General features: G+C 47.8%; 1 protein-coding gene across 2 annotated transcripts in view; it reads right to left on the bottom strand.

The window, feature by feature from the left end:
* sardh (sarcosine dehydrogenase) overlaps positions 1-23,167 on the bottom strand; it is an 87,488-nt gene that overhangs the window by 9,257 nt on the left and 55,064 nt on the right. For both annotated transcript variants that reach the window (XM_031802937.1, XM_031802936.1), the window contains 5 exons: positions 21,149-21,296; positions 14,648-14,741; positions 12,122-12,284; positions 8,126-8,294; positions 415-550 (listed from right to left, as the gene is read on the bottom strand). In XM_031802937.1, coding sequence (XP_031658797.1) covers positions 415-550; positions 8,126-8,294; positions 12,122-12,284; positions 14,648-14,741; positions 21,149-21,296 — 710 coding nt within the window. The remainder of the gene's footprint in view (positions 1-414; positions 551-8,125; positions 8,295-12,121; positions 12,285-14,647; positions 14,742-21,148; positions 21,297-23,167) is intronic.

Raw genomic sequence — 23,167 nt, 5'->3', positions numbered from 1 at the left:
CGTGCACACCCACAGGCACGCACACAGCTCTGAGAGGACTCATCTCTTCCCAGCCGGAGGAGGAGCAGCAATGACGTGCACACCCACAGGCACACAGCTCTGAGAGGACTCATCTCTTCCCAGCCGGAGGAGAGCAGCAATGACGTGCACACCCACAGGCACGCACACAGCTCTGAGAGGAGCAGCAATGAAGCGTTTCTAAAGAGCTGGAAACAAGCAGTGTTTTCCTGTCTGTCGTTAAGAGCGTAACGGCCAGAATACCACCAATTATAATAGAAATCCCATCTCCCATGAAGAAGAAAAAGAAGCCTGTTAATGTTTTGTCTACTGTGGTGATGACAGAAATTGTGTGGGTGGCTGAGTTGAATGGTGTGTGTGTATATGTGTGTGTGTAGCCAACTATATATTACATACCACTCCTCCATCAGGGTTGCGGATGTATCCGTATCCAATCTGCTTGTCAATAAAGAACCCGTAGTCGGAGCGCCGCAGATGGCCTACTGGAACGCCGTTCCGGAAGATTGCTTCCAGGCCGAACATCGGGACTTTCCTGTTAGTAGGAAGAGACAGAGGTGTCAGGTTCAGCTACATCACACAGACCTGTTCAGGAGGATGTAATGTTAGAGAGATGGGGAAGGAGAAGAAAGAGAGGAAGAATTGGGAGAAGTGGGACAAACCAGGTTTCCAGCCAACCATTTCATGAGGATGAAGAAAGAAAGTTACGACAGGCCTTACGGAAACAGCACATGTCGACAAAACAAAATACACTAGACGAGGTGGGATATATTTTTGGTAGATTAAATAGATTATGCGACAATTGAAATATACTTGGAGTTTCATGCAAATTTCCAATAAATATCGAGGGTAGGCTATCATTTGAATGATGATCGGTGCGCGGCTGCCAATTATATATAAAGTACCAGTCAAAAGTCTGGACACACCATTCAAGGGTTTTCATTTTTTACTATTTTCTACATTCTACAAAAATAACAAAAAGTTTAACAAATCTAAATATATTTTATATTTGAGATTCTTCAAAGTAGCCACCCCTTTACCTTGATGACAGCTTTGCACACTCTGGTTATTCTCTCAACCATCTTCATGAGGTAGTCACATGGAATGCAATTCAATTAACCGGTGTGTCTTGTTAAAAAATAATTTGTGGAATTTCTTTCCTTCTTAATGTGTTTGAGCCAATCACTTGTGTTGTGACAAGGTAGGGGGTGTACAGCCCTATTTGGTAAAAGACCAAGTCTATATTATGACAGCTCAAATAAGCAAAAAGAAACGACAGTCCATCATTACTTTAAGACAGGAAGGTCAGTCCATCATTACTTTAAGACAGGAAGGTCAGTCCATCATTACTTTAAGACAGGAAGGTCAGTCCATCATTACTTTAAGACAGGAAGGTCAGTCCATCATTACGTTAAGACAGGAAGGTCAGTCCATCATTACGTTAAGACAGGAAGGTCAGTCCATCATTACTTTAAGACAGGAAGGTCAGTCCATCATTACTTTAAGACAGGAAGGTCAGTCATCATTACTTTAAGACAGGAAGGTCAGTCCATCATTACTTTAAGACAGGAAGGTCAGTCCATCATTACTTTAAGACAGGAAGGTCAGTCCATCATTACTTTAAGACAGGAAGGTCAGTCCATCATTACTTTAAGACAGGAAGGTCAGTCCATCATTACTTTAAGACAGGAACATCAGTCCATCATTACTTTAAGACAGGAAGGTCAGTCCATCATTACTTCAAGACAGGAAGGTCAGTCCATCATTACTTTAAGACAGGAAGGTCAGTCCATCATTACTTTAAGACAGGAAGGTCAGTCCATCATTACTTTAAGACAGGAAGGTCAGTCCATCATTACTTTAAGACAGGAAGGTCAGTCCATCATTACTTTAAGACATGAAGGTCAGTCCATCATTACTTTAAGACAGGAAGGTCAGTCCATCATTACTTTAAGACATGAAGGTCAGTCAATACAGAACATTTCAAGAACATTGAAAGTTTCTTCAAGTGCAGTCGCAAAAACCATCAAGCGCTATGATGAAAATGGCTCTCATGAGGACCTCCACAGGACAGGATGAGCCAGAGTTAACTCTGCTGCAGAGGATAAGTTCATTAGATCTAACTGCACCTCAGATTACAGCCCAAATAAATGCTTCAGAGTTCAAGTAACAAACACATCTCAACATCAACTGTTCAGATGAGACTGCATGAATCAGGCCTACATGGTCAAATTGCTGCAAAGAAACCACTACTAAAGGACACCAATAATAAGAAGAGACTTGCTTGGGCAAAGAAACACGAGCAATTAGACCGGTGGAAATCTGTCCTTTGGTCTGATGAGTCCAAATTGGAGATTTTTGGTTCCAACCACCGTGTCTTTGTGAGACGCAGAGTTGGTTAACGGATGATCTCCGCATGTGTGGTTCCCACTGTGAAGCATGGAGGAGGAGGTGTGGGGGTGCTTTGCTGGTGGCACTGTCTGATTTATTTAGAATTCAAGGCACACTTAACCAGCATGGCTACCACAGCATTCTGCAGCAATACGCCATCCCATCTGGTTTGCGGTTAGTTGGACTATAATTTGTTTTTCAACAGGAACATGACCTAGCACACATCTCCAAGCTGTGTAAGGGCAATTTTGACCAAGCAGGAGAGTGACGGAGTGCTGCATCAGATGACCTGGCCTCGACAATCACCCGACCTCAACCCAAATGGAGATGGTTTGGAATGAGCTGGACCACAGAGGAAAAGCAGCCAACAAGTGCTCAAGCATATGTGGGATCTCCTTCAAGACTGTTGGAAAATAATTTCTCATGGAGCTGGTTGAGAGAATGCCAAGAGTGTGCAAAGCTGTCATCAAGGCAAAGGGTGGCTACTTTGAAGAATCTAAAATATATTTTGATTTGTTTCACACTTTTTTGGTTACTACATGATTCCATATGTGTTATTTCATAGTTTTGACTGGTACTGTGTGTACATACAGTTGATGTCGGAAGTTTACATACACTTAGGTTGTCTTTAGAGCACCAAAACCCTGTTCACTTTATCATCAACGGTTGTCTTTAGAGCACCAAAACCCTGTTCACTTTATCATCAACGGTTGTCTTTAGAGCACCAAAACCCTGTTCACTTTATCATCAACGGTTGTCTTTAGAGCACCAAAACCCTGTTCACTTCATCATCAACGGTTGTCTTTAGAGCACCAAAACCCTGTTCACTTTATCATCAACGGTTGTCTTTAGAGCACCAAAACCCTGTTCACTTTATCATCAACGGTTGTCTTTAGAGCACCAAAACCCTGTTCACTTTATCATCAACGGTTGTCTTTAGAGCACCAAAACCCTGTTCACTTTATCATCAACGGTTGTCTTTAGAGCACCAAAACCCTGTTCACTTTATCATCAACGGTTGTCTTTAGAGCACCAAAACCCTGTTCACTTTATCATCAACGGTTGTCTTTAGAGCACCAAAACCCTGTTCACTTTATCATCAACGGTTGTCTTTAGAGCACCAAAACCCTGTTCACTTTATCATCAACGGTTGTCTTTAGAGCACCAAAACCCTGTTCACTTTATCATCAACGGTTGTCTTTAGAGCACCAAAACCCTGTTCACTTTATCATCAACGGTTGTCTTTAGAGCACCAAAACCCTGTTCACTTTATCATCAACGTTTGTCTTTAGAGCACCAAAACCCTGTTCACTTTATCATCAACGGTTGTCTTTAGAGCACCAAAACCCTGTTCACTTTATCATCAACGGTTGTCTTTAGAGCACCAAAACCCTGTTCACTTTATCATCAACGGTTGTCTTTAGAGCACCAAAACCCTGTTCACTTTATCATCAACGGTTGTCTTTAGAGCACCAAAACCCTGTTCACTTTATCATCAACGGTTGTCTTTAGAGCACCAAAACCCTGTTCACTTCATCATCAACGGTTGTCTTTAGAGCACCAAAACCCTGTTCACTTCATCATCAACGGTTGTCTTTAGAGCACCAAAACCCTGTTCACTTTATCATCAACGGTTGTCTTTAGAGCACCAAAACCCTGTTCACTTTATCATCAACGGTTGTCTTTAGAGCACCAAAACCCTGTTCACTTTATCATCAACGGTTGTCTTTAGAGCACCAAAACCCTGTTCACTTCATCATCAACGGTTGTCTTTAGAGCACCAAAACCAGTCAAGGAGGTATGCTATTTATTGCAACAGTTTTTTGTGACAAAACCAGAGTTGAAATTGCAAATAAACACATAGAACTTCAGTTGTTTTTTTATCCGGTACACATTTAGTGTACACATACACTAAAGAGCTTTTATGTGCACTACGTCATCACGCACAGCCTTTTATCGGCTAAAAATACGTTTGATGGAAACACACCTCTGGTGGGAAAATGTTAATATTTTATATATGTGACAGTGCAAGAGACGGAGAGAGCGCTGCACATGTCCTCTATATTGTTATTGTTCAATGGTTATTTTGACCCTTGGTTAATGTTGTCCCTTTGACAAGTACGTCTATTATTTTAATATTGTAAATATCCAAAGTAAGCTTTACGTCATAACAATGAAGCAAAGTGAATTGAGATTGAGACAGAGCGCCAGAGAGAGAGACAGAGCGCCAGAGAGAGAGAGAGAGAGCGCCAGAGAGAGAGAGAGAGAGAGAGAGAGAGAGAGAGAGAGAGAGAGAGAGAGAGAGAGAGACAGAGAGAGAGAGCCAGAGAGAGAGAGAGAGAGAGAGAGAGCCAGAGAGAGAGAGAGAGAGAGAGAGCCAGAGAGAGAGCCAGAGAGAGAGAGACATAGCGCCAGAGAGAGAGAGAGAGAGAGAGAGAGCGCCAGAGAGAGAGAGAGAGAGCGCCAGAGAGAGAGAGAGAGAGAGAGAGAGAGAGAGAGAGAGAGAGAGAGAGAGAGAGAGAGAGAGAGACAGAGCGCCAGAGAGAGAGAGAGAGAGACATAGCGCCAGAGAGAGAGAGAGAGAGACATAGCGCCAGAGAGAGAGAGAGAGAGAGAGAGAGAGAGAGAGCACCAGAGAGAGAGAGAGAGCGCCAGAGAGAGAGAGAGAGACAGAGCGCCAGAGAGAGAGAGAGCGCCAGAGAGAGAGAGAGAGAGAGAGAGAGAGAGAGAGACAGAGCGCCAGAGAGAGAGACAGAGTGCCAGCCAAAGAGCCAGGCAGAGAGCCAGAGCGCCAGACAGAGAGCCAGAGCGCCGGCCAGAGACCCTGAGCGAGAGCCAGAGACCCTGAGTGAGTGCCAGCCAGCGAGCCAGAGCACCAGCCAGAGAGCCAGACCGCCAGCCAGAGAGCCCGAGCGACTGCCAGAGAGCCCGAGCGACTGCCAGAGAGAGCGAGCCAGAGAGCAAGAGCGCAAGCGAGCCAGAGAGAAAAAGAGAGAGAGAGAGCAAGAACATCAGAGAGAGAGAGAGAGCCAGAGAGCGCCAGCCAGAGAGCCTGAGGGAGCGCCAGAGCGCCGGCGACTGCTAGAGAGCCTGAGCAACTGCCAGAGAGCCTAAGCGAGCGCCAGAGCACCAGATAGAGAGCCAGAGCACCAGCCAAAGAGCCAGAGCGCCAGCAAGAGCGCCTAAGCGAGAGCCAGAGTGCCAGCCAGAGCGCCAGCCAGAGCGCCTAAGCGAGAGCCAGAGTGCCAGCCAGAGAGCCAGAGCACCAGCCAAAGAGCCAGAGCGCCAGGCAGAGAGCCAGAGCGCCAGCCAAAGAGCCAGGCAGAGAGCCAGAGCGCCAGCCAGAGCGCCTAAGCGAGAGCCAGAGTGCCAGCCAGAGCACCAGCCAGAGAGCCAGCAAGAGAGCCTGAGCGCCAGCCAGAGCGCCAGCCAAAGAGCCAGAACGAGAGCCAGAGCGCCAGCCAGAGACCCTGAGCGAGGGCCAGAGCGCCAGCCAGAGAGCCAGACCGCCAGCCAGAGAGCCTGAGCGACTGCCAGAGAGGCTGAGAGACTGCCAGAGAGGCTGAGAGACTGCCAGAGAGGCTGAGCGAGCGTGAGAAAAGACTGAGCGCACAAGAGAGAGCGAGCCAGAGAGAGCACAAGAGCGCGCCAGAGAGAAAAAGCGCCAGAGTGCCCGAGAGAACAAGAACAGAGAGAGAGAGAGCCAGAGCGCCAGCCAGAAAGCCTGAGCGAGCGCCAGAGCGCCAGCGACTGCCAGAGAGCCTGAGCAACTGCCAGAGAGCCTAAGCGACGCCAGAGCACTAGCTAGAGAGCCAGAGCGCCAGCTTGAGAGCCAGAGCGCCTGAGCGAGAGCCAGAGTGCCAGCCAGAGACCCTGAGCGAGAGCCAGAGCGCTAGCCAGAGCGCCAGCCAGAGAGCCAGAGCACCAGCCAGAGTGCTAGCCAAAGAGCCAGAGCGCCAGCCAAAAAGCCAGAGCGCCAGCCAGAGCGCCAGCCAGAGAGCCAGAGCGCCAGCCAGAGAGCCAGAGCGCCAGCCAGAGCCTGAGCACCAGCCAGAGAACCAGAGCGCCAGCCAGAGCCTGAGCGCCAGCCAGAGAGCCAGAGCGCCAGCCAGAGAGCCAGAGCACCAGCCAGAGAGCCAGAGCACCAGCCAGAGAGCCAGAGCACCAGCCAGAGAGCCAGAGCACCAGCCAGAGAACCTGAGCGCCAGTCAGAGAGCAAGAGCGCCAGCCAGAGAGCAAGAGCGCCAGCCAGAGAGCCTGAGCGAGCGCCAAAGCACCAGCCAGAGAGCCTGAACGAGAGCCAGAGCGCCAGCCAGAGACCCTGAGTGAGGGCCAGAGCACCAGCCAGAGAGCCAGACCGCCAGCCAGAGAGCCCGAGCAACTGCCAGAGAGCCTGAGCGACTGCCAGAGAGCCCGAGCGACTGCCAGAGAGCCCGAGCGACTGCCAGAGAGCCCGAGCTACTGCAAGAGAGGCTGAGCGACTGCCAGAGAGGCTGAGCGAATGCCAGAGGGGCTGAGCGAGCGTGAGAAAGGCTGAGCGCGCAAGAGAGAGTGAGCCAGAGAGAAAAAGCGCCAGAGCACCAGAGAGAGCAAGAACATCAGAGAGAGAGAGCCAGAGAGAGAGAGAGAGACAGAGAGAGAGAGCGCTAGCCAGAGAGCGCCAGCCAGAGAGAGAGAGCCAGCCAGAGAGCCTGAGCGAGCGCCAGTGACTGCCAGAGAGCCTGAGCAACTGCCAGAGAGGCTGAGCGAGCGTGAGAAAGGCTGAGCGCGCAAGAGAGAGAGAGCCAGAGAGAGTGCGAGAGAACGAGAGTGCAAGCCAGAGAGCGAGCCAGAGAGAGAAAGCACCAGAGCGCCAGCCAGAGAGAGCGCCAGCCAGAGAGAGAGAGCCAGCCAGAGAGAGAGAGCCAGCCAGAGAGAGAGTGCCAGCCAAAGAGCAAGAGAGAGAGAGCGCGAGAGCGAGCCAGCCAGAGAGAGAAAGAGAGAGCGAGCCAGCCAGAGAGAGAAAGCCAGCCAGAGAGAGAGAGAGAGCCAGCCAGAGAGAGAGAGAGAGAGAGAGAGAGAGAGAGAGAGCCAGCCAGAGAGAGAGAGCGAGAGCCAGCCAAAGAGCGAGCGAGAGCGAGAGAGCCAGCCAGAGAGAAAGAGAGAGCGAGCGCCAGAGAGAGAGCGCCAGAGCGAGAGAGACAGACGGCTCACACTACATCAAACAGACCTGTTCAGGTGATGTAACGTTCGAGCGTTCAGACAGAAATGTCTTGTGTAGAACAGATATGATTGTCCGTGTGTATAATAGGGGATCATGTCAGCTCCACTCATTGAATTTCTATCTGCACCTCAGACCCGAACCAGACAAGAGTAGTCTCAGTGAATCAACTCAGAAAACGATATCACGTCAGGCTGACAGACCTTTAAATCCACTTCTTACCGAATCCCTTTCTAATCAAACCACAGCAGTTTTAGTGAATGACTGGAAACATCACTTAGTCCCTCACCATTTAGACCACATTTAGACCAGGTCTGCTACAGTATACTAACGGCAGGGAAGACTTGTGGGCTAAGTTACGAAAATATGATTCTGTCATTTCTATTTCTATGGTTGTCATTAAGGCCATGGTCATGTTGACTTTAAAAAAAGAAGCCGAGGATATAAGAAAATAATGCTGGTGACATTTAATTATGTCCTCAAGCTAAAAAAGTTGCCATGGTGACCGTGACCACTCACTCGTCAATGGTGAAACAGACAATGCGTCTACGTAGTCCCTCAGCTTTCTGTTTCTCCAGAGAGGCCCGACCCAGGAAGGGAATGGTGCTCTTCATCTTACAGGTGAACGCTAGTCCCGCCTCCAGAGGTGTGTCGTCAGGCCGCAGGTCAGCATGCCAATGTCTGTAGCCTAGGGAGAGAGGAGGGGAGTCACTATCCCGCCAAACTGCAAACCTTGGAAGAGGTAGGACACAGAATGGATGAGACAGATGTAATGTACGCTTACACACTCACACTCAGTCAGTGGAGGCTGGTGGGAGGAGCCATAGGAGGATGGGAATGGCTGGAATGGAATTCATGGAACAGAGTCAAACATGCGGTTTCCATATGTTTGATAAATGTACATGTGTTCCATTCCAGCCATTACAATGAGCCCATCCTCCTTTAGCTCCTCCCACCAGCCCCCTCTGCATTCATTAGACACAGAAACACGTGTCAGCAGGACGTCATTAGTGTCAGAACGTCTCACTATGACGTAGTACATCAGGTGCCAGTGTTTGGAGCGTGGGGACATCCATGATGCCTTATATGTGTTCTTCTGCTGGAACAAGGTGTTAGTGACAATGAGGTCGTGCTCGGCACATAGAGCTAGTAGTCTCATGCCGTTCTCATTGACCTGGCCAACGCCATGCCTACCCAGCACTTTGTTCCATATCCTGGTTGTTCTGTCCCACCCTAGCGTTGAAGTCACCCAGCAGAAAGATGTTGTCATTCCTGGGGATGCGGTGAAGGGCCTCATCTAGTGACTGGTAGAAGCCGTCCTTTGCCTAATTTTCAGATGGTAACGTTGGTGCGTATGCACTGAGAAGAGTAGCATAATACATATTGGGCTAGGGGGATATGGTGAGTCTTTCTTCTCACCGACAGGTGTTTCGGTGAGGCTGGGTAGAAGGCTGTTCTTAATTGCCAGTCCCACACCGTGCTGATGTTGTGGAACTCCCGATAGGTGCGGTAGCCTATCCAGGATGGAGTGAGTGGGCAATTTTTAGGCCACCTTTTCTAGGCCTCTCCCCAGCTGGGGTGAGCAGTGTGGCTCCTAAGTCGGGATGCTCAGTCACACAGGGGTCTGCTGAGAGCAGCTGCCACTCAAGTCCCAGCTGCTGGTGACCATAATAGCCCTGTGCCACTGGCGTGCAGGGGTCTAATTAAGGGCTCCCGGTTTCCGGTTGATGGCTTCACCGAGGTCAGAAGTGGATACCTGTGCAAAGGAAGTTATTTAAAGTGCCGCTGAGTGTGCGCGCAATCCCCAACAACACGACTTCACTGTAGGAAGGGGAAATTCCAGTGGCAAGGGGGGACGACCAGTACCTTCCACAGCTGCAGGAGGCTGCCGGAACCGCACTCTGTCGGCCTCCGCGCACCGCGAGCACGCTTCTTTTCTTTCAAGGTGTGCTCCCCAAGCCGTTGTCGTACCAGACTAACCCACAAGGCAGCGGGACGACAGTGGTTGATGGCTGCCAGGACTTGTCCACACAGAGGTGGGCCTGTACAGATGCACCTCTGGGGCCCACTGCTGCTCCCGAGATCCCCAGCCGGTTAGACTGGAGTTCCAAGACAACCAGTAAACGTGTGCCGCCACGAGGAGGCCCGACAGGAGTCTTGGTCACGGAGAGGCTTTGTACCGGCAAGGGGAAACTTCTCCCTAATTCACCACAAGGGCTAGCCGGCGGCAACAAGTGGCAAGCGGGCATGCAACTAACCGCTACCTGCTGATACGTCAAACAGCCACTGTAATGGGTCTCTCATTTCTGCTGGTCATGCTACTGCTGTTCTCTCAAGGACACAGGTATTGAACCAAACCCGCTCTGTTTCACTTACAGCTCTGCTCCATGTTGTCACGACACCAGTATCGCGATACTTACCATACCAGATTATCCTTGGCAAAAAATAAAACAGGAAGCCGACAAAACTCTATGGTCCTTTAAAATCTACTTCTGTAAAACAAATGTGACTCTGGGTGACACCATAAGGCAGTTGTCTCCAACATTAGGACTGTTTTCCTCGTGAAATTCTGTCCGCTTCGTGTTTTGTTTCCTTTGCTTCCTAGTATCGCGATACTGGTATCGTGACAACACTACGACTGATACCTATGGACATCTGACACACTGTCTGCTGCCTATGGAGGTGTATACATTCAGTTAAGACATTAATAGGACTGTTACTGTACTCTTAGCCTGGGCACTAGTCAGTTAAGACATTAATAGGACTGTTACTGTACTCAGCCTGGGCACTAGTCAGTTAAGACATTAATAGGACTGTTACTGTACTCTGAGCCTGGGCACTAGTCAGTTAAGACATTAATAGGACTGTTACTGTACTCAGCCTGGGCACTAGTCAGTTAAGACATTAATAGGACTGTTACTGTACTCTGAGCCTGGGCACTAGTCAGTTAAGACATTAATAGGACTGTTACTGTACTCTGAGCCTGGGCACTAGTCAGTTAAGACATTAATAGGACTGTTACTGTACTCAGCCTGGGCACTAGTCAGTTAAGACATTAATAGGACTGTTACTGTACTCTGAGCCTGGGCACTAGTCAGTTAAGCCATTAATAGGACTGTTACTGTACTCAGCCTGGGCACTAGTCAGTTAAGACATTAATAGGACTGTTACTGTACTCTGAGCCTGGGCACTAGTCAGTTAAGACATTAATAGGACTGTTACTGTACTCAGCCTGGGCACTAGTCAGTTAAGACATTAATAGGACTGTTACTGTACTCTGAGCCTGGGCACTAGTCAGTTAAGACATTAATAGGACTGTTACTGTACTCAGCCTGGGCACTAGTCAGTTAAGACATTAATAGGACTGTTACTGTACTCAGCCTGGGCACTAGTCAGTTAAGCCATTAATAGGACTGTTACTGTACTCAGCCTGGGCACTAGTCAGTTAAGCCATTAATAGGACTGTTACTGTACTCTGAGCCTGGGCACTAGTCAGTTAAGACATTAATAGGACTGTTACTGTACTCAGCCTGGGCACTAGTCAGTTAAGACATTAATAGGACTGTTACTGTACTCAGCCTGGGCACTAGCCAGTTAAGACATTATTAGGACTGTTACTGTACTCAGCCTGGGCATTAGTCAGTTAAGACATTAATAGGACTGTTACTGTACTCTGAGCCTGGGCACTAGTCAGTTAAGACATTAATAGGACTGTTACTGTACTCAGCCTGGGCACTAGTCAGTTAAGACATTAATAGGACTGTTACTGTACTCTGAGCCTGGGCACTAGTCAGTTAAGACATTAATAGGACTGTTACTGTACTCAGCCTGGGCACTAGTCAGTTAAGACATTAATAGGACTGTTACTGTACTCTGAGCCTGGGCACTAGTCAGTTAAGCCATTAATAGGACTGTTACTGTACTCAGCCTGGGCACTAGTCAGTTAAGCCATTAATAGGACTGTTACTGTACTCTGAGCCTGGGCATGTCATAGCTGAAGCACAGCTGGTGGTTGTGTTGTGTTGCCACCAGCCCCTCAGCTCAGAAAACCACCGCTGGTGGTTGTGTTGTGTTGCCACCAGCCCCTCAGCTCAGAAAACCACAGCTGGTGGTTGTGTTGTGTTGCCACCAGCCCCTCAGCTCAGAAAACCACAGCTGGTGGTTGTGTTGTGTTGCCACCAGCCCCTCAGCTCAGAAAACCACAGCTGGTGGTTGTGTTGTGTTGCCACCAGCCCCTCAGCTCAGAAAACCACAGCTGGTGGTTGTGTTGTGTTGCCACCAGCCCCTCAGCTCAGAAAACCACAGCTGGTGGTTGTGTTGTATTGCCACCAGCCCCTCAGCTCAGAAAACCACAGCTGGTTCTGGAGTTGTTGTTCTGCCACCAGCCCCTCAGCTCAGAAAACCACAGCTGGTTCTGGAGTTGTTGTTCTGCCACCAAACTCTTTCGGAGCTGTACTATACCTTTCTCAATACATGTCTATGCGGAGGGAGTCATTGGCACACACACACAAACACCTTTCTCTATACTGAGGGAGTCGATGGCTCTGTATCCGGCGTTGATGATGCTGTGCTTGGCACCGGCAGCCATGACAGCCTGGTAGACGGGCAAGCAGGAGTCCTTAGGGATGTGCAGTTCCCAGCCCAGCTCGCCCACGAAGGACAGACGCATGGCACGCACCTAGAGGGGGAGGGGGTGACAGAATGAGAATTAATGAGTGAAAGACAGTGAGCGAGTTAGTGAGCGAACGAGGAAAGTGATCATTTAAATGTCCTGGGACATGACCGGGCTCTAATAAGACACAGTAATTGCAACACACTGTATGCAATGAGACTTTAAATTGCATGGCCAGAACCCAATGTAATATATATGTAATGGAATGAATAGAGGAATTGTGTACGAGTTGTCCTTGAGAGCAGGAAGGCAGCTCACACTGGTCTAGTCTGACAGAGAGAACCCTTCTGGAGAACAGCACAGCTGCTCTGTAACCCTCCTACTATCTACTGTTCCCACACACACACACACACACACACCACGTCTTCAAGGACATGGTCTGTATGCCGGGCTGCCGTACATTCTAATGAAGAAGTTCCTCGCAGGGAGAGAGGGAACAGAGAGAGAGCGTGGGAGGATGAACAGAAGCATGGGAAGTTCCTCGCAGGGAGAGAGGGAACAGAGAGAGAGAGAGAGAGAGAGAGAGAGCGTGGGAGGATGAACAGAAGCATGGGAAGGGAACAGGATGGGAACTGATAAAAATGTGTTAGGGATAGAGCTGGATAGGGAGACGAGGAAGAGCAGAAGAAGAGATGGGAGACTAAAGAAGAGGAGAGGGTGAGAGACTGGTGAAGCAGGACAGCAGGAGGAATGTGAGGAGAAGCTGAGGAGATAGTTGAAGAGGCAGCCCCAGAGGAGGCCCTGTCAGCCACACCATCTGGCCAGCACAGCCTCACACAGGTACCTTTATCCCCCCCACTCACAGCAGGAAACTCTAGGGATCCGGACAGAACTAGGCCAAGATCCTCTCACATAACACGTACACAAATAATAATCATGCATGCAGGCACACATGCACACCCATGCATGCATGCACGTGGGTGGGTGTGCGTGGGGGTGGGCACGCGTGTGGGTGTGTGCGCACGTGTGGGTGTGCGGGCGCGTGCCCACCCCCTCCAAACCAAACAACCTGCCTGACGGTATGTTAAACCTGTATGGGAAAATGATGTGTAATGAGTGAGTTGGGGCACAGGCAAAGACCGTGTTTTCAGCACAGCAGTGAGACCATCATCGGGGCTAAAATGCCATCAAGACCGTACTTAATGTAGGACAGGATGGGGCATTAGTGAAGGCAGGCAGATGCCAAAGAAACAAGGGGAATCCAGGAAAAAACCTAATTCAACAAAATCAAAACAGAATGCATTAGTGACACTGTGCCAGAGGCTTCGTTCGAAATAGAGCTGTCTTTATTTGGGAGAGGAGAGCCACTCCGTTCCAACGCTGCTCTGCTCATCTACTGGGAAACATAGAGGACCCAGTGTTTTATACTGTAATTACAGTGTAATAGTTAGAGCTGTATTGGATGTTTATACATTTAATAAACACTCCAAATGTATTACAGCTAAACATGTATAGAGATGTTGATTTGATCACTGTTGTCAGATTGTGGCAACTAGTGGTCTATTGAAGGTTTAAAAAGGCTTCTAAAGTGTGTCATTTCCACTTAAACTTGATTTGCCCCAACGGAAAATGCATCAACCCCTACAAAAATATCCATGAATTATAATCCACATAATTCAGATTTCCTGCAGGATTATTTTACTGCCGTGAGAAACTGGTCAAATGAAGATGGTATGTATTAAATGTACAGAGAGACGTACATGTTTTCTACAACTCTGAAATGAGGCAGAGAGGAGGAAAAGACTGGATGGTGAAAGACTAAAATGTTTTGATTCAAGGGAGATATGAATAATGGAGAGGGGGAGAGGGACAGATGAGAGAGCGCAATAGGAAAAAAAGAGAGAGAGGGAGGTTAGAGAAGTGTGCAGAGTGTTTGACATGAGGTCGCAGTCAGTCACAGGGGTGATGTGAGCCAGGCCATCTGTCCCATAAACAGGCACAACACTCACTCGGGTTCCTCACTCACAATACACAACTAGGCCAAGACACCCAACAAAACACACACGCAGGCAGCTACATGCAAACGCGCGCACATACAACAACCACCTTTGTGCACGCATGAACGCACAAAGTTATGCACCCTCGCTCTTTCCTTGCTCTCTCTCATGCACACTAAGGAGAAAAGAACCCTTCGTCAAGCAGCGCCATGAAGTGTACATTTATTCGAATTTACTACTTGAATTCCATTGGCAATTGACATCACTGTGTGAAGAAAAGTCATTTGTACCAGATTAAATTATACATTTGATGAGGCAGGAGTGTGTGTGTGTGTCTAAGGGTGGGAATGAAAGGGGAAAATAACTGCTAGCCAGACAGACCAATAGAGCCAGCCAGCCAGGAAGACAAGACAGACAGGTCCTTTCTCTTACCTTGTGTCCGACAGCATTACAGACTTTGTGTGTGGAGAAAGGGAAGGCTTCGTTACTCAGGTCTGTATCCAGGATCTCCTGTAGCACCTCTCGACTGTGGACAGACACAGAACACCACGTCAGCAAATCAGCTGTCAATCAACCAGTATCATCCAATCGCCGGGTCAATCAGGAACTGCCAAAAGGGATCATCAGTGAATCCCCAGTATATCGGTCAATCCCCAATGGCAGCAGAGCTCGCGTCAGCCAAAGTACCTAGCAGTCAACCTGTCCATCTGAGAAAAGTCCACGACAGACAATATAAGTCAGACAGGCAGCGCGGCACAACACACACTCATGATTGAGTAGACAAAAACAATCATCATTCATATTTCATGGACAGTGTTCAGGTTTGGTTGGGTGTTGTCTGCGACACTGGGCCCGGGTCTGCCCTTATGAGTTCCTCTGCGCGCACAATCTGCTTTCTGGAAAGGGCCTCGTCACTGAAGTAGCCTGATCCCAGATCTGTTTGTGTAGTCTTGCCAAACTAGACAATGACTGTAGGGAGCTGGCAAGACAGCACAAACCAATTTGCGATCAGGCTATCACTGAAGGGCCCCTGACTGTAGTCATTGGTAGCAGCTGCGTGGCTTGCAGGGCTATTGGGCCAAAACAGCCTAGACGATGAGCTCAGAGGGAGCTCCTCTTTCACTGTGACGCTTCTCTCTCATTTGGCTCCATACACCTCTTTCACTGTGACGCTTCTCTCTCATTTGGCTCCATACACCTCTTTCACTGTGACGCTTCTCTCTCATTTGGCTCCATACACCTCTTTCCTCCAGCAGATAGAGATGGCTTCCTCATTTCGGGGCCGGCGGCAGCGTCTCCAGGTACAGGTCAATAAGGCTCCATCCTCAAGACACAAACACAGCTACATTGGCAGCAGTCAAAGTGATGGATGTTTACACTAGGGCAGAGACGTGGACTGTGAGCCGCTACGGTCACGCTACGTTGATAAACAAACCTCTGTATAAAAATAGGCCAAAATATGCCATTTACGACAAGGACCAGGGCTTTTCTAGGTACAGGAATGGCCGGACGGCTGGCTGAGATTGCAGACGCATCATTCTTCAGAGGTAAATCTCAGAGTTGGAGCGGCTGCCGGTGGACGGCGGAAGAGTAATGGATGTTTAGGCTCTGCCAGAGCGCGCGCGTGTGTGTGTGTGCAAGCACCTAACACTAAGCAGAGGAACTCATAAAGGACTAATTAAATGTGTGAGGTACAGAGGGAGATAAGGTGTAGGGCCAGGGGAATATGTGGAGGTAGAGAGATAATATATTTTGTTCGTGAAGGTAGGTGGTTTCATTTTATTTTTTATTTTTATGTATGAGGCAATGTGATTAGTTGCTGTCGAATGGATCAGTGGTATAAAGCGGTCCGATATTTCATGAACAGCCCATTCCCTTCCCTCTGAAACGTCATGCTTACTGAACTGTAGAGGCCGACAAGCTGTCTAATTATAAACCCTCTGTGTGAGTGTGTGCGTTAGTGCGTGGATAGTGTGGGCTGTGAAACAGCCAATTAGTTGATCAGACTACCCATTTAGTGTGGCAGTTAGCGCAGGATCACAGATCTGTTCCTAATGAGAAATCACACACACACACACAGCTGGCTGCATATCACCCCCAAATCTAACCAAACTCTTAATTTGAGTTGTTGTAAAACTCCTATTGCACTATTACGTGACAACATTGAATTAAACATTTCTAAATTGAGATTGCACTAATTAAACTTCAAACTATTTGCAGAACTACTAATTCAGTCCCAACTATGTATGTGATACACAGAGCCCACACAGTACAAGGGAACAAGTATGTGTCCCCTGCCTATCCGTGTACAAATCAGACCAGAGAGAAATCCCCCCCTCCTCTTCAATATCCTCTCATTGCCTCCTCGTCGCTAGCTGCCGCAGGGGACTCTCAACACATCAGATGTGTTGTGACAGCATTTCATTCATATTTCAGGATTGTGGGAAGGGGGACGAGGGAGGAAGTGAGAGATTATGACGGAGGGGCATGATGAAAAAGACACTAATATGTATGGGGGCTGGGGACAGTCATTTCTACTAGCTGGAGTTAGTCTGTTGCGACAGAGAGACAGACGGAGCAGAAGGCGGCCCAGGGACAGCCATAACGACACACAGCAAGTTCACAGTCACAGTGAAATCCTTTTCAACCGGAACGTTTAACTTCTCTGGGATAGGTGGTAGTATTTTCACATCCGGATGAAAAGTAAACTGCCTGCTACTCAGGCCCAGAAGCTAAGATATGCATATTATTATATTTGGATAGAACACACTGACGTTTCTAAAACTGTTTGAATCATGTCTGTGAGTATAACAGAACTTATTTGGCAGACGAAACCTTTTCAATAAGATTTCATTGGGAATCCAGATTTCTTGCAGTTCCTATCGCTTCCACTAGATGTCAACAGTCTTAGAAATTGGTTGAGGTTTTTCCTTTGAGAAATGAAGAAGTAGCACTGTTCAGAACGAGGCTCGAGGGAAGTGTACCCTTTGTTACAGGCGCATGACCTGAAAAGTGCACTCCACTTTGTTTTCCTCCGGCATTGAACACAGTTAATCCCGTCTTAAATTTGATCGATTATTTACGTTAGAAATTACCTAAAGTTGTATTAGGAAAGAAGTTTGAAATGTTTGCACAAAGCTTACAGGTAACTTTTGAGATATTTTGTAGTCATGTTGCGCGAGTTGGAACCGGTGTTTTTCTGGATCAAACGCGCCAAATAAAATGGACATTTTGGACATATATCCGACGGAATTAATCAAACAAAAGGACCATTTGTGATGTTTATGGGACATATTGGAGTGCCAACAGAAGAAGCTCGTCAAAGGTAAGGCATGAATTATATCTTTATTTCTGCAAGTTTTGGGCCTAGAGCAGCTTTGCTCACCCACATCTGTCCAGGGTGACTTAAATGGAGGCTATACAGTGAGTAAGGCTAGGGTAACTGTGTGCGACTAACGTTACGGGTTGTGCTGATGAATTACAGTAAGTAAACCAGCAGTTACTGTAAAAGACATATTAGTTGTGCTGATGACTAGTGACTTACTCGAAGTAAAAGTGAGTGCCTCATTTCAGAAACTGTGTACAGTCGTGTCCAAAAGTTGAGAATGACCCAAATATTAATTTTCACAAAGTCTGCTGACTCAGTTTGTATGATAGCAATTTGCATACACTTCAGAATGTTATGAAGATGATCAGATGAATTGCAAAGTCCCTCTTTGCCATGCTAATGAACTGAATCCCCTAAAAACATTTCCACTGCATTTCAGCCTTGCCACAAAAAGACCTGCTGACATCACTCTGACATGCTGATTGAGTTCGAATAACAGACTGGAAGCTTCAAAAGGAGGGTGGTGCTTGGAATCATTGTTCTTCCTCTGTCAATCATGTTTACCTGCAAGGAAACACGTGCCGTCATCATTGCTTTGCACAAAAAGGGCTTCACAGGTAAGGATATTGCTGCCAGTAAGATTGCACCTAAATCAACCATTTATCGGATCATCAAGAACTTCAAGGAGAGCAGTTCAATTGTTGTGAAGAAGGCTTCAGGGTGCCCAAGAAAGTCCAGCAAGCGCCAGGACCGTCTCCTAAAATTGATTCAGCTGTGGGATCGCGGCACCACCAGTACAGAGCTTACTCAGGAATGGAAGCAGGCAGGTGTGAGTGCATCTGCATGCACAGTGAGGTGAAGACTTTTGGAGGATGGCCTGGTGTCAAGAAGGGCAGCAAAGAAGCTACTTCTCTCCAGGAAAAACATCAGGGACAGACTGATATTCTGCAAAAGGAACAGGGATTGGACTGCTGAGGACTGGACTAAAGTCATTTTCTCTGATGAATCCCCTTTCTGATTGTTTGGGGCATCCGGAAAAAAGATTGTCCGGAGAAGACAAGGTGAGCGTTACCATCAGTCCTGTGTCATGCCAACAGTAAAGCATCCGGAGACCATTCATGTGTGGGGTTGCTTCTCAGCCAAGGGAGTGGGCTCACTCACAATTTTACCTAAGAACACAGCATGAATAAAGAATGGTACCAACACATCCTCCGAGAGCAACTTCTCCCAACCATCCAGGAACAGTGGTGATGAACAATGCCTTCTCCAGCATGATGAAGCACCTTGCCATAAGGCAAAAGTGATAACTAAGCGGGTCAGGGAACAAAACATTGATATTTTGGGTCCATGGCCAGGAAACTCCCCAGACCTTAATCCCATTGAGAACTTGTGGTCAATCCTCAAGAAGTGGGTGGACAAACAAAAACCCACAAATTCTGACAAAGTCCAAGCATAGTGTGTGTAACTGTGTGTGTGTGTGTGTGTGTGTGTGTGTGTGTGTGTGTGTAACTGTGTGTGTAACTGTGCGTGTGTGTGTGTGTAACTGTGCGTGTGTGTGTGTGTAACTGTGCGTGTGTGTGTGTGTAACTGTGCGTAACGCGTGCGTAACTGCGCGTGCGTGCGTAACTGCGCGTGCGTGCGTAACTGCGCGTGCGTGCGTAACTGCGTGCGTGCGTAACGCGTGCGTAACTGCGCGTGCGTGCGTAACTGCGCGTGCGTGCGTAACTGCGCGTGCGTGCGTAACTGCGCGTGCGTGCGTAACTGCGCGTGCGTGCGTAACTGCGCGTGCGTGCGTAACTGCGCGTGCGTGCGTAACTGCGCGTGCGTGCGTAACTGCGCGTGCGTGCGTAACTGCGCGTGCGTGCGTAACTGCGCGTGCGTGCGTAACTGCGCGTGCGTGCGTAACTGCGCGTGCGTGCGTAACTGCGCGTGCGTGCGTAACTGTGCGTGTGTGCGTATAACTGTGTGTGTGTAATTGTGCGTGTGTGTGTGTAACTGTGTAACCGTGTGCGTGTGTGTATGACTGTGTGCGTGTGTAACTGTGTGTGTGTAACTATATGTGCGTGTGTAACTGAGTGTGTGTGTAACTGTGTGTGTGTGTGTGTGTAACTATATGTGCGTGTGTAACTGAGTGTGTGTAACTATATGTGTGTGTGTAACTCTGTATGTAGTGGTTGTGCTGATGACTTGTGGCTTACTCTAAGCAGAAGTGAGAGCCTCATCTCAGAAACTGAAGACATATGAGAAATGAGGGAGTCTTTATTGAGCAGGGTTATTTGCCATTCCGTTTCGTAAGCATTCAGGGAATCATTTACCGTTTTTAATACTGATAAACCCAGGGGGATGGCAGTGTAGCTGCCACACACACAATTTGCCCATACTAGATGCAGTAAGGGAACTGTAGGGTTGATTAAATTTCTGTGCAGTGGGAGAGAAAAAACTAACGTTGCATTTCCAATGTCAATGGTTTCATATAACTTAGCATCAGCAAGGCGTGGTATGCTCAAGTGGCATGAAATCAGACCACAATGAGTACTACGGTCAAGATTTATGACTGTTGAATCTTTTCCTCATGGCTCTAACAGTTACCGAATACAGTTACAGACTAGTGTTCCATCACAAGGAGAGGCCCTTTCCTGAGTGTAGGTTTGACTTGGAAATAACAGGCCCTTTCCTGAGTGTAGGTTTGACTTGGAAATAACAGGCCCTTTCCTGAGTGTAGGTTTGACTTGGAAATAACAGGCCCTTTCCTGAGTGTAGGTTTGACTTGGAAATAACAGGCCCTTTCCTGAGTGTAGGTTTGACTTGGAAATAACAGGCCCTTTCCTGAGTGTAGGTTTGACTTGGAAATAACAGGCCCTTTCCTGAGTGTAGGTTTGACTTGGAATTAACAGGCCCTTTCCTGAGTGTAGGTTTGACTTGGAAAAAACAGGCCCTTTCCCGAGGCAAGATTTCTGTGTATGATGACATTCCTTGCTGCGGTTGACGTCAGAGACCATTGCAACGCTCACTACCGAGTTCCAAACTGCATTGAAGCAACGTCAGCACAAGAACTGTCAGTCGGGAGCTTCATGAAATGGGTTTCCATAGCCAAGCAGGCGCACACAAGCCTAAGATCGCCAAGCGTCGGCTGGAGTGGTGTAAAGCTCGCCGCCATTGGACTCTGGAGCAGTAGAAACGCGTTCTCTGGAGTGATTCATCACCATTCGGCAGTCCAACGGATAAATCTGGATTTGGTGGATGCCAGGAGAACACTACCTGCCCGAAATGTGTAGTGCCAACTGTAAAGTTTGGTGGAGGAGGAATAATGGTCTGGGTCTGTTTTTCATGGTTTGGGCTAGTCCCCTTGGTTCCGTTGAAGGGATATCGTAATGCTACAGCATACAATGACATTCAATGGTTTGTCGAGATCGGTGTGGAAGAACATGACTGGCCTGCACAGAGCCCTGAACTCAAACCTATCGAACACCTTTGAGATGCATTGGAACGCCGACTGCGAGCCAGGCCTAATCGCCCAACATCCGTGCCCAACCTCACTAATGCTCGTGGCTGAATGGAAGCAAGTCCCCGCAGTCATTTTCCAACTGGGGGGGGGTCACACTCACCTCTTGGGCCCCTGGATGCTGATCATTCCCATGTCTTCAGAGTAGTCAGTCAGCTGGCAGTTGAGACCCTCATCCTGGAGAACGGTCTTGATGTGGTTCCAGTTGTGTTCTGCTACACCTCCACCGATGGCCAGGTAGTATGCATCACCTGGTAGAGGGCGAGATTCCAGACAGAAAGAATGAGACATAGGTGTTTACTCATCTATACTGTACAGTAGATACAAAAAGTGAGAAAAGTGAGTACCCACATAAAAGTGAGTACCCATATACATACAGTGCAGGCGCGCGCACACACACACACACACACACACACACACACACACAGATATGGAGTCACATTTCCACATTGGAGGGCATTGATCAGGCAAACCACCCGTCAGAAGCTCTCAGACTTCAATGTGTTTTCCCTTCCACTTTCATACGAGTCCCCGAATGACTTCAATTTTGCTTCAGAAGTTGACTTTGTGAGCAAGCTGCTTGTTTACAAAGCAGGAGAAATCATTCATGAGCACTTTGCACTGATAATATTTTCCTGTGTACATGAGATGTTCCATCCATTCAATGCCTTTTGATGAGTACAATTTGATCAACAATAACTTTACATTTCACATTCTGTAAGAGAGAGCACATGTTCAGCTTCATTTTCCCCATCTCAAGAGATTAAAAAGTATATATAGTACCAGCCAAAGGTTTGGACACCTACTTATTCAAGCATTTTTCTTTATTTGTACTGATTTATACATTGTAGAATAATAGTGAAGACATCAAAACTATGAAATAACACATATGGAATCATGTAGTAACTAAGAAAAAGTGTTAAATCAATATAGGTTTTAGATTCTACAAAGTAGCCACCCTTTGCCTTGATGACAGCTTTGCACACTCTTGGCATTCTCTCAACCAGCTTCATAAGGTGGAAAGCATTTCAATTAACAGGTGTGCCTTGTTAAAAGTTAATTTCTGGAATTTCTGGTGGCAGCATCATGCTGTGGGGATGTTTTTCAGTGCCAGGGACTAGGAGACTAATCAGGATCGAGGGAAAGATGAACGGAGCAAAGAACAGAGAGATCCTTGATGAAAACCTCCTCCAGAGCGCTCAGGACCTCAGACTGGGGCGAAGGTTTACCTTCCAACAGGACCACGACCCTATGCACACAGCCAAGATAACGCAGGAGTGGATTCAGGACAAGCCTCTGAATGTCCTTGAGTAGCCCAGCCAAACCCCAGATTGAACCCGATCGAACATCACTCAAATAAAATGTCATTTTCAAAACATTTATAGCCTGTTTATCTAACAGGGTTGACATGTAATGCTCAATCAGCTCAGCTCACCTGCTTTTAGATGTTTATTTTGAAAAGGAATAGTTTCACCATATTAAAATGAGAGTTCCGTTCCCTTAACAGGGTTAAATCACCTGAAATAAATAATACATATTCAGAGATGACCGTCAAAGCAACAAAATAACTAGGGCTTTACAACGAAGGTGAAAACCTGGGAGAAATGTCGGGGTTAAGTGGGTCAAAACACTGAATCAGAAGGTGCACGGAGGAACATGTCAAAACACAATCAGAAGGTGCACGGAGGAACATGTCAAAACACTGAATCAGAAGGTGGAGGAACATGTCAAAACACTGAATCAGAAGGTGGAGGAACATGTCAAAACACTGAATCAGAAGGTGCACGGAGGAACATGTCAAAACACTGAATCGGAAGGTGCACGGAGGAACATGTCAAAACACTGAATCAGAAGGTGCACGGAGGAACATGTCAAAACACTGAATCGGAAGGTGCACGGAGGAACATGTCAAAACACTGAATCGGAAGGTGCACGGAGGAACATGTCAAAACACTGAATCAGAAGGTGCACGGAGGAACATGTCAAAACACTGAATCAGAAGGTGCACGGAGGAACATGTCAAAACACTGAATCGGAAGGTGCACGGAGGAACATGTCAAAACACTGAATCAGAAGGTGGAGGAACATGTCAAAACACTGAATCAGAAGGTGCACGGAGGAA

The sequence above is a fragment of the Oncorhynchus kisutch genome, linkage group LG23 (assembly GCF_002021735.2).
Source record: "Oncorhynchus kisutch isolate 150728-3 linkage group LG23, Okis_V2, whole genome shotgun sequence".
Lineage (NCBI taxonomy): Eukaryota > Metazoa > Chordata > Actinopteri > Salmoniformes > Salmonidae > Oncorhynchus > Oncorhynchus kisutch.
This window is presented reverse-complemented; position numbering and strand designations above follow the sequence as displayed.